This window comes from Dipodomys merriami, unplaced genomic scaffold (genome assembly GCF_024711535.1).
Source record: "Dipodomys merriami isolate MVZ:Mamm:240054 unplaced genomic scaffold, mDipMer1.0.p SCAF_194, whole genome shotgun sequence".
In the NCBI taxonomy this organism is placed as follows: Eukaryota; Metazoa; Chordata; class Mammalia; order Rodentia; family Heteromyidae; genus Dipodomys; species Dipodomys merriami.
This window is the reverse complement of record NW_027203315.1, coordinates 1,162,546-1,174,339: the sequence shown is the minus strand read 5'-3', so window position 1 is coordinate 1,174,339 and position 11,794 is coordinate 1,162,546. Positions and strand designations below refer to the sequence as shown.

Genomic DNA, 11,794 nt, shown 5'->3' with positions numbered 1-11,794 from the left:
AACCATTCAAAAACTAGAAATGTAGCCAAGACTCAAACTAGTAGAATGCTAGCTTTTAGCGAAAGAGCTGAGTTCAATCCACACAGTTGGCAAAATAAACCCAAAGCTGGATGCTACTCCACCATGGAGCTGTTAAGAATTGAGAAACCATGGACTGGGAAGGTGGCTCAGTGGCAGAGGAATTGCCTTCCATGCATGAGGCCCTGTGTTCGATTCCTCAGCAACACATAAGCAGGGGAAAAAAAGCTGGAGTTGGTGAAGTGGCTCATGTGATACAATTCTACCCTTGAGCTGAAGATCTGCCCGACAGTGCCCAGGCCCAGAGTTCAGGCCCCACTACTGGACCCCCACACCCTAAAAAACAATTGAGAAACCAGATTTAGGAGCAACCTTGTGGACAGGATGTCTGTGACCTTACATTAATGATGACCCAGCACGAGCAATAATTCTCCACTATTTCTTAACCATAGGGCACTGTGTTCCTAAACCTAAATTGATCATGATGCTGGAGCAAGGTGCAGATCCATTTATAAGAGAAGTCTCAGGCAAGAATTTTACAGGTGAGTTAAAGCATCTTGAATGGTGATGATGGGTCCTGAGCCCAGTTGGTCTGTTTATCTTGAGCTGTACAGAGCGATAGTATTCCTAGTGCCCCTGAGTATAGTATGGCAGAGAACTAGGTGATCCTTTGTCTCAAGGAATTGTCAATCCAAAATTCACATGGAGGCAAATTGCATTAAATATGTTAGCAATTCTCTTTGTCTGTAGCAAGTCATTTTTTAAGAGAAAAAGACAATAAGAAATGTACAAAAGGAGATCTCATTTTCTTCTAAACTAGTATTATGCAGGTAGGAGGAAAATAGGAGAACGGTAGTGCTGCTATTCTCTGATCAGAACAATATCTTATGAATTGTGCTGGGCATAGAGAGACATTCAGAATGGAACCATTAAGAGTATGTTGATGAATAATTTCAGTAAATATTTCCTAGAAATAAATAGAAAAATCTGAATTCGAGAAAAACATTATTTTCCATTGTAAAATGTCAGTACTACATTCATAGTTAGGACATTGCAGAGAAAAGTTTATATTCTGCATCAAACAATGCTTTGATATTTGAAAATCTTGTAACAGTTAAAATGTGAGAAATTACCTTTACAGTAAGGAATTTATGGATCTCATTTATGTCTTTGTCTATTTTTCTATTATGCATTTTAGATGTCCAAGAAATGGAGGATGTGATTAGCACCTGTCAGGAAAATCACAATAAATATCTCTCTGAAGTAGCAGTGATGAATAGTAACCCAGGGAAGGAAAAAGTGAGACTTATAAGAAGTTTTAATTTGAGCTCAAAACAGAAGTCAGAACTGATTAAGAATAATGGGAACTCCTTAGGAATGAGGACAGAAAAGGTCACTGGGTGTCAGAACATGAGTGTTTTCATTGAGCCTGGTAAGATATGTGCTGTATGTAGTCCTCATGTGTCTTCTGTAGTTGAAGAATATAAACAATGTAAAAGGTCTTTCACTGAGAAGACACACCCTTTTGTCCCTCAGAGAACACACACAGGAGAGAAAGCATATGAAAGTAAAATGTGTGGAAAGATTTTCACTAGTAAGGCATACCTTACTGTCCACCAGAGAAAACACACAAATGAGAAACCTTTGGAATGTAATATGTGTGAAATGTCTTTTACATCGAAGTCAAACCTTACTGTCCACCAGAGAAAACACACAGGAAAGAAACCTTATGAATGTAACATTTGTGGAAAGTCTTTTACCTGGAAGTCAAACCTCACTGTCCACCAGAGAACACACACAGGAGAGAAACCTTATGAATGTAACATGTGTGGTAAGTCTTTCACCCAGAAATCAAAGCTTATTGTCCACCAGAGAACACACACAAAAGAGAAACCTTTCGAATGTAACATTTGTGGAAAGTCTTTCACCTGCAAGACATATCTTACTGACCACCAGAGAATACACACAGGAGAGAAACCTTATGAATGTAATATGTGTGGAAAATCTTTCACCCAGAAGTCACCTCTCACTGTCCATCAGAGAATACACACAGGAAAGAAACCTTATGAATGTAATGTTTGTGGAAAGTCTTTCACCCATAAGTCAACTCTCACTGTCCATCAGAGAAGACACACTGGAAAAAAACCTTATGAATGTAACTTTTGTGGAAAGTCTTTCACCCAGAAGTCAACTCTCACTATCCACCATAGAAGACACACAGGCGAGAAACCTTTTGAATGTAACATGTGTGAAATGTCTTTTACCTTGAAGGCATACCTTACTGTCCACCAGAGAAGACACACAGGTGAGAAACCTTTTGAATGTAACATGTGTGGAAAGTCTTTCACCAAGAAGTCACAACTTACTGTCCACCAGAGAACACACACAGGAGAGAAACCTTATGAATGTAACATGTGTGGAAAGTCTTTCACCCAGAAGTCACACCTTACTATCCACCAGAGAACACACACAGGAGAGAAACCTTATGAATGTAACATGTATGGAAAGTCTCTCACCAAGAAGTCATACCTTACTGTCCATCAGAAAACACACAGGAAAGAAACCTTATGAATGTCATATGTGTGGAACGTATTTCACCCAAGATCTACACATTACTGTCAATCAGAGACCACACACAAGAGAGAAATTTTATGAATGTAAGCTATGTGGAAAGTCTTTCACCCAGAACATACACCTATTTGTCCATCAGAAAAAAAACCCATCAGAGAGAAATGTTATGTATGTAGCAGGCATGGAAATTCTTTCACCTGGAAGGTACAACTTAACATCCATCACAGAACACAAGGAGAGAAACCTTATGAATGCAACCAGTGTGGAAAGACCTGAAGGTCACAGCTTAACACACATAAGTTCTTTCACACAAACGAAATAACTTAGGATTGTACCAAATGGGAAAGGCTTTGATCTGTAAGAAAATTGAAATTGCAATACAGAACCAATACAGGATAGAGACCTTATGATATAGCAGATGTGGAGTCCTCCAACTACAAGACACAGCTCAGGGTTCATCACAGAACACACAAAACACAGACACACAGACACACACACACCCTCACACACAAAGAGGAGAGAAATCCTATGTAGGAAAAATAAATGGAAAGGTTTTCAAGAAAAAGTCCTAACTCAGTTTGCATCACAGAACTGACACAGGCGAGAAAATACAAATGTAACAATTGTGGAAAGTCCTTTACCAAGTATTCAGGGATCCAAGTTCATAGGATACACACAGCGGAATAATCTTAAAACTATTACAAATGTGAATAAAGGAAACCATGGGACCTATTATTTGCAATATCAAGTATATGTATGAGTGAAGTAGAAAAGATCAGATAATGTGATGTTGGGAAAATGAACCCCTAGATATGTATTTGTTTTTTTCTTTCATGCATTTCTTTCTAACGGATTTATAAGATTATTTCTTTGTTGCTTTGTATTTCCCTCTCCCACAGTATAATCCCTGATATTGGTATAATTTGTAGAGGAGAAGGGGAAAAACAAGTCGTTTAAGGTTACAGGTGGACCCGTTGCAACAATGAGAAGTACAAGTTGTCATGTGGAAAATGAACTTCACAACTTTGGTGGGGGTGGGGGGAAATATAGGGTGGGGAGGTGGAAGGAGGATGGGAAGGGATGTGAAGGGTAAACAAAGGAGGAGGCTGCAATGCTTGATAAGAAATGTACTCATTATCCTGCCCAGGTAATTGTAACCCGTCTATACAGTATGTTCACAAACAAATAAAATAAAATAAAATAAAAAATACTCCAAATGTGGAAATTCTTTGATCAGAAAGGAATAGCTCATGTTCATCAGACAACTGACTCAATAGGAGAAAAGAAAGTAGTGCATAGAACATACGTGAAATGACTTTCAATCAGAACTGAGTCCTCAACATATGTGAGAGCATACACGGGAAAGAAATTATGAGTATAGAAAACATTTTGCCAGAAGTCCCATCTGTACAGGTATCAGAGACCTGGACACATGACAGAATCTCTGTAAATATAAACATGAGAGGAAGTCTTTCAATCAGAAGCCAACCTTCAGCAAGTATTAGAACATTCACCCAGGAAAGAAACCCAATGTAGGAAAATCTCTGTCAGAAAACCTGTGTAAATTATACAGAGAAATCCTTCATGGCAGAGGTAAGCTAGGTAAGATGGGAAACCATGCTTCATTCTTCAGCTTTCTTTGAGCCAACATTTCTCATACTTCCATCGTATTGAGTGGGGATGGTGTCATTCAATATTATCCAAAGCATGTGGAAACAACCAGTCACAACAAGTAATTCAGAGATTGAAGTTATTAACTTGCGTCTTTTATACTAAGGAATGGTGTGTCAGGGTAATTTGATAAACTCTTCTTAGAAATATGAGGTTTGTACCTTTGGGACTGCATTCAGACCATCTGCAACATGGTTAGGGGAACAATAGTTGAGTGAAGACTTATGATAGGAGGCAAGAACATGAGAACAACTTTTTTTCTCTTGCTCCTTTAAATCCCCCTGTGTATGTGTGATCCATGCAATACAGTAGAAATGACTTACTTATTCCAGTTCAGTTTTTGAATGGAAGATCTAATGGAAGATATTAGTCCTTATTGCAGTACATACATAGTAGTAAAGTCTTTCTCAGAGGGGTAACAATGCTCGATAGGAAATGTATTCATGACCTAATTCATATAATAGTATAACCAATTCATACAGTATCTTTACAATAAAATATATATTCTAAAAAATATGGTGGATTAATAAAGACAAGAGTCTCAGGATTTTTCCTTGGGGGAAAACCTCAAAATGTCTTCAGTGCTTGCTCTTTTCTTTAATTAATCACTGGTGATGAACAACTTGTGATTGATTCACTCAGCACATTTAGTTGTTCTGCTGAGTGAGCTATAATAAAACACCAGTGTGAACGATGTGTCGTACCTGTGTTATCTCATAGAGGGCCAATGTAGATATGACATTAGGGGAAATAATCAAGCACACAAAGATATTGATTAATATCTCACAAAAATTGAAATTAACAAAGAGAATACTGTCTGCCACTTGAGCTACAGCATCACTTCTAGGCCCTGGAGGAAGGAAAGAAGGAAGGAAGGAAGTGAGAAAGGGAAAGAGGAAGGGAAGGAATGAGGAAGAAGGAAGAAATGAACTATTCAAAAGAAGAATGTTTAATTTTTCATGAATGTGAGAATTATTCTTTCAGAAGTGGGGCTCAAAAATGGCTTTTACAAAAAGCAAATTCTTGAACTGTTTACAAAATGATAAAGAGGATGCAACATTTTATAAATAGATTTAATAATTCAGTAATATTAAGTAAGGAGGTCAGGTTTGGCTGGTGCCCTATTGGGCACATGGTGGATGGTGGGGTCTGGCATCTTGTCTTCATGCAGGGTGAAGGAAATCCCCATCCATCACTTACCTCCCAACTGATGGGTGTGGCTGGATCCCTGGAAGCAGGCATGGGCATTTGGCTGATATGTTATTCAATCTGTTAGTTCAGTTCCTGGGACTGGGAATTTCCTGTAGACCTGCCTCCTGCTTAGGCCCTATTTAGGCTGCACCAGCAGTGGCACCAGACACCATGCCATATATTTCTGTGATCATGTCCTGTGTCCTATCTCCTGGATTGTCTCTGGTCATCATAGTGTCCCAATTCAGGACTCTCTTGCTGCTGATTGATTTCTTGGTGTTATTTATATTCTTTTTTTTTCCTTTCTGTCCTTTTTCCAAGTTGTCTAAGTGTATTTGTAGACTGCAAGTCTTTGTTACAACAGGCTGCTTGCAGACTGCTAGCTGTGTAATAGACTCCAGTATTCCATCTTCCTAAATGTGGCATTCTACAATTATACTGTCTTCTTTTACAGAAACAGAAAGTTTGACCTAAATTTCGAATTTGTAGAGCCAAGTTAGATGCCCCAGTATAGTTATGTAATTAAAGATATCCTGGAGGCATTTAGAAAAAAATGTCTGTTACATCAGAAAGTACTTAATAAACCAAGACCAAGACTCCAGATCCTATATAAGCCAGTCATTGTACATATGTCCAGAGCTGTTTGGTTACATGAAGAGCTCTACTTTCACACTTTCATGAAGAAATGTTTTTGTGCCAATATGAGGTGTTCAACTCAGGAAATGTGTTGAAGCCAACCAGTGCTGGCTTCAAAGGAGATTCTCTCATCTTGGCCTCCATAAAAGCTAGGAATCAAAGCATGAGCCCTGTGGGCTGTTCTGAAGAAATCTCTCTCTGGGAACAGGAGGTTTCCTGCAGTGCTTCAGCTCAGGCTTCCTGTGGCTTCAAGAATTTCAGTATTTATTTCAATTGTTCAAAAATAATACCTCTTCTTTACAGTATTTTCACAATAAAAAAAGGAATCCTTAAATCCTGCCTATGATTCCATTTACAAGATAAGGACAGTGGAGTTCACATTGCAAGATTTAGCTAGTTGCTCTCTTAACCCCTTCCCTCACACTCTTCACACTTCTGCTTATCTACAGAGGCCTAGTAAAAAAAATAGTGGGATTGGGAGGCACCTTTGCCCTTGGCCTTCCTACTTGTACCACACACACACACACACACACACACACACACACACACACACAAACACACACACACACACACACACACACACACACACACACTAACATCATCCTTTTGGAAATAGCTCTTTCTCCCATGATTACAAACTGGATGCTTTCTGAGAAGGATGGAAGGATGGCTCATAGACTAGAGTCTTACCTAGGCCTGTTATATAGATCAAATTATGAACCAAAGTACACTTTCATTCAAAGTAGGCCTGATGATAACATTTTATTAATGCTTTGATTATATTTGTTATTATCATTTGGCCAACACTTTGCTTGAACTCAGAATTTAAGGGACTTAATGCTCACTGAATTGGTAAAGTACCCTTTCCTTCTTTTAATGTAAGACTAGCAATTAAAAATGAGCAATTACACTCCATCATGCGTGAAATCTTAGCTACTCAGGAAGCTGAAATTAGAAAGTGTTTGTAGGCAATCCCGTGCAAAAGCTTCATGAATATGGTGTCTTAGCCAATGAAAGCATGGATCTGGTCATATGTGCCTATATTGTTTGCTACTTGTGATATGTAATTACAAAGTTAGTGTGTCAAAAGGCCCAGGCAAAGAAGCAAGACCCTAAGGTGAAAAATCAGTGATAAAAAAGGGCATCTGGCATAGAAGGTAAAGGAAGCCTCACAAATTTTTGCCGCTGAATTCAACCTGAGGACCAATAATATGATCTGTGCAAAGTGATTGCAAAAGGACCTTTGCATATGTCTATATGATGTTATAAATTTTTTATCCTATTCTGTGGAAACCATGATTCCTACTTGGATCAAGTAATTAAGATCTCCTGATCTAACAGGGTACTGGTGCTTTACATCAGAATTCTTACTTGCTCAAGAGTATGAGGTTTTAAGATCACAATTGAAAGGCAAACTAGGTAGGAAATGCTGTGAGAGTGTTATGGCCAATTATCACCAAATTTCCCTCAAGTAGTGCTGTAAATCAAGTTGATAGACTCTAAACACTTTTGTTCCTTTATTACCAAAGCTAAGGGACAGTACCCAGACCCTGAGTAGAAAGCACTCCAAGGCCAGGGAAGATATTTTGTAAAATGGGTTCTTTGGCCCTCGTGCAGAAATGTTACCATTCTTGTATAAGCCTAAAGTCCTCCATAGGGTATAGTCATTGTCCTCAATTGAAGTTGATATTGAAATGTCTTATAAGCCAGGGTAATGATAGATTGTCACGAATAGTTTGGTATCTTTTGTCATGTGAACCCACATGCACATAACTTTATGTTTCTATCTAGTTCATAGATCCTTGCAAAGGTTCAAGTTACTCTGTAGGACAATGTGGTCCATGTCTGTAAAGTGAAGAAAGAGACCTTCAATGAGAGATCTCAACATATAATCTGTGAATAAAGGCTTCAGGGCCATTGACTCCCACCCTCAGGAATGCAAGTCCTTGTCCTTTCTTGGTTTGAGGAAGTCTGTGTTCTAGCTGTTTGGCCTGGGGCTTTAAGGGAAGGGAGGCTTTGGTGGAAATGATAGGTTGACTTAGAATAAGGAAAGAATGTGCTGTTTGCACTTTTGGAAATATAGCAGAATTGTGCCATCAGCCATCTCTCTGTCTCTTTAATTATCCTGCCTTTGGTGGCAGACTCTGGCTTGTGCTGTAAGGGGAATGTGGCAGGAGACATAAGATTTATTGCACAGCTTAATTGATAAGGTCTGAGAAGACAAGTCTGAGCTTCCCTAGGGATGTAACCAGAAGCTACTGAGAGGAACTTTTAGGATCAGAGAAGCAGTAAGAATTGTAAGAAGATTTGCACATGCAAAATGCAAAGACAAAAGCAGATTGGTTTGCAAGTGATTAAGCTTCACATCAACATAGACCTACCCTAAACTTCACTCCTCTACCCTAAAGCACTCTCTTTGTAGGAAAATGGAGGTAATGTGCCACGTTCTTAAGAAGCCCAGTGAGGAAACTTTTCACTAGTTACCTGAAGAGATTATTAAAGGACTTGCAAGAGAGCACAGCAAATGCTCACAGACAGTGCCCAAGCTCTGAGTTGAAGCCTCAGGACCAACAGCAAAAAGAAAAAATTGTAAAACCCTTAAATGAAAAGCAAACTTTAGAATTGGGGAGTTTCTGGAAAATTAATTGTTAGATTTTTGCAAAATCCAAATCAACACAAGGATTATGGTGCATATCTACCTAACAATCTCACTATTTTATGCCAGTGTTTATATTACAGCAATGGGAATGACCCAGGTATAAGTTTAGTGTCTGTGAGTACCTTTGTAAGATGAGAGGGGAGGTATTAAACAATTCAAGGCCAAACAGAGATATAATTTACATTCAGCAGAATGCAGGCATTGATCAAACAGAAAGGTATAAGCAAGCAGTCTCATAACCTCAATTTCATTATTAGAACTAAGAACCAAAAAGCCAATGCATCCAATTCTCCACATATATTTGCATTTTGTGGCTGGTCTTATTTCAGGAAGGAAATGGTGGTTGTCAAGAAGAAACTCAGCTTAGCTCCCACAGCAGGGAGAGACAAATCCCAATGCATCCAAGCACACTTGGGACCAGGGGTGTAGCAGAGTGTGCTGAGCATTGTGGGAATTGTAGTCTCCATGGAGGACATGTCCTTTGAAAGTCCTGGGTTTTTTTCTTTTTTTGTAGGGTGGAGGTGTGGTCGAAGATCCTTTTGCGCATGCAACTTCCTGATCACCATGGGTGTTTGAAGTCTACCTATTCCAGATTCTTTCCCTTTGCCTTGCTGCTGGAAGTACCCTGAAGTACAGTTTGGCCTTCCATTGGTGGGAGCCATGAGGCTGGAGCCAGGCTCTGTGCTTTGGATCTTTGGAGGTATAACTTGAAGGAATATCAGGCTTTGGAACTAATGTCAGGTAGGAACTGAGCGATTGCTGCAGGAGTCTACCCTCTATGGGTTTCTGTTTCTGTTTTTGTGGTCGGTTGTGGGTTTTGAACTCTGGGTCTGCAAGCACCATTCCTGAGCTCGTCAGCTCAGAGGAGAGCTTTACACTAGAGTCAAAGTGCCTACTTCCTCCTCCACACTCTTCTTCAGTCTGGGGTTGATAATTTGCTTGAGGTTCAGGAGTTTTTGCTGCCATTAGCCTCTGGACCTTCAGATGCAAGAAGCTGGTTCCCGAATGCCTGAGAGTAAGCTGGGTTAATCTCCAGATGAGGAGAGCCCAAGAGCTGTGCATTTTGTACTCCAAGACCAAGGGATTCAGATGTAAGAGGAGTACAGGAAGAATTCTAGTGAAATTGTGAGGTGTGTGCCTGCCTTGAGTCCTCTTGTATTGCAGTTGTATTTGGGGCTTCAGTGTTGTTTCTCCTAGAGATATTTTAATCTGTTTGGCTTGAGATTTTAATCTCCTACCTTGAGTTCACAAGCATTTGTACATGACCCTGTTTCTAGAGACAGTTGTACATGGGATATTGGAGTAGTGAGTGCTTGTCCTGTATTTTTAGGAATGAAGCCTAGCAATGTTTGAAGCAGACCACCCTATGAATAGGAATCTCCATCCTAAATGGACAGATCGTGTCAATTCTGAGAAGCCCTAATGGGAAGAAGCAGAAAAGCACAGGATGGGGAAGATGTTGCTAGCTTCCCTTGTCTTACGCAAAAATAGTTGCTACTTCCCTGAGCACAAGATTCTCGTGGTACTCTTTCCTACACCACTCTCAATCACTTTGTGCTGTTGCAAGGTTTAATCTAATATCTAGGAGTCCTGATGAGCTGGATTGAGGAATAAGCCAGAGCCAAGTTATGAGAGGGTACCTGAGGCTGTGGTTTGGGATGGTGGGGTATTTGTTATGACTGAACGTATCTATTTATGTACTAATCCCTAATCCTCTTCTCACTATTTTCTTTAGCCTTTTACCACTATAATTTTTAGTATTTAAGCATTGAAACTTATCTTAAATATGCCATCTATGGATTGCTAATGCTAGCTGTAATCGGTTGGTTCCACCTGGTAGTTCAGAACTTGTTGATCAGGGACATTTGGCCTCATAAGAAAAATCTCAGAAGAAAACTTGAGGTAATATGTCTTACTCAAGGTTTTATGTGTCATTCCTATATTGAGTACTGTATGTTGTGTCTTTATTAAGCCCTGTATCTCCAGCAGGATGGCCAAGGTTCTTGCCATGACTCTTTAGGAACAGTGAGCATTAGAGACTTCTCAAACCTGGGTTTACATCATCTTTACTCATGTCCCTTTGGCCAAAGCATGTTAAATGGCAAATTGCAAGTCATTGCATAGGTGTGCAATGGGTACAGTCAAATGTGCCATTGGACAACCATTATTGAAATATTATAACAGAAGAAATATATTCTTATACATTTTCCTCTATAACTTTGGGTGAAAACTACTGAGTTACATCATACATGCTGTCCATGGTGTTTAAATATGTAAATGAATGAGGGAGAACACAAATTCCAATCAGTTCCTAGGATACCTTTGCATTAAAAGGAAGCAGTTCATACATCTCGAAGTATATTTCAGCAGAAACTACTTTTAGTGGAAATGTGATATGTTTTTGCTTTCAGTTTTTAAATATTTTCTGTGGGAACATTGATGTTTGCAAATTTAGTGTGTACATAAAGAAGAAATTAGTTGGTTTAGTAATATCTGCCTAACAGGAAATAGACTGGATTTGTGTTTATTGGAGACTTTAATGCCCTGCTTGAGATATTAAAGATTCCTCTCTTACAAGAAGGCTTTATGATTTTCCAGCACATGTCTCATGTTTGCAAGAGGAAATTCTGGGCCCAAAATCTCACAGATTCATTTCTGAATGCGTCATTTCCCTTATATCCCAGCCATGCTTCCAGATTCATCTGTTCATTGTCAGCAGCAAGAGAGAATGAATAGATCTCTGGTGAGTTGTTTTTTTTTAATTTTTCATTTGTTTTTTATTCCATTATATTAACCTAAAGATGTTCAAGAATTAAAAACAATACCAACCACACAGATTCAGCCTCTGGAACATATTCATAAATCAGATAAAGATAGCTTGTAGATTTAGCAGATAAAGATTGCTTGTAGATTTAGCACATTAAACAGTTATATTCTTTCTAAGTTGAATGCAAATTTGCTTCAGAATGTCTAGGTTTATGTTGTCAGAAAATGTAGTCACAGTGATGTTAGGGAAATGAACCCTAAGATATGTATTCAAATGTTATT

General features: G+C 39.0%; 1 protein-coding gene across 1 annotated transcript; it reads left to right on the top strand.

The window, feature by feature from the left end:
- The first annotated feature begins 499 nt into the window (after positions 1-499).
- LOC138831376 (zinc finger protein ZFP2-like) lies at positions 500-2,589 on the top strand. Its single transcript, XM_070028490.1, has 2 exons — positions 500-560; positions 1,217-2,589. The coding sequence occupies exons 1-2, from the start codon at positions 500-502 to the stop codon at positions 2,587-2,589; spliced, it is 1,434 nt and encodes a 477-aa protein (XP_069884591.1).
- The last annotated feature ends 9,205 nt before the right edge of the window (positions 2,590-11,794 follow it).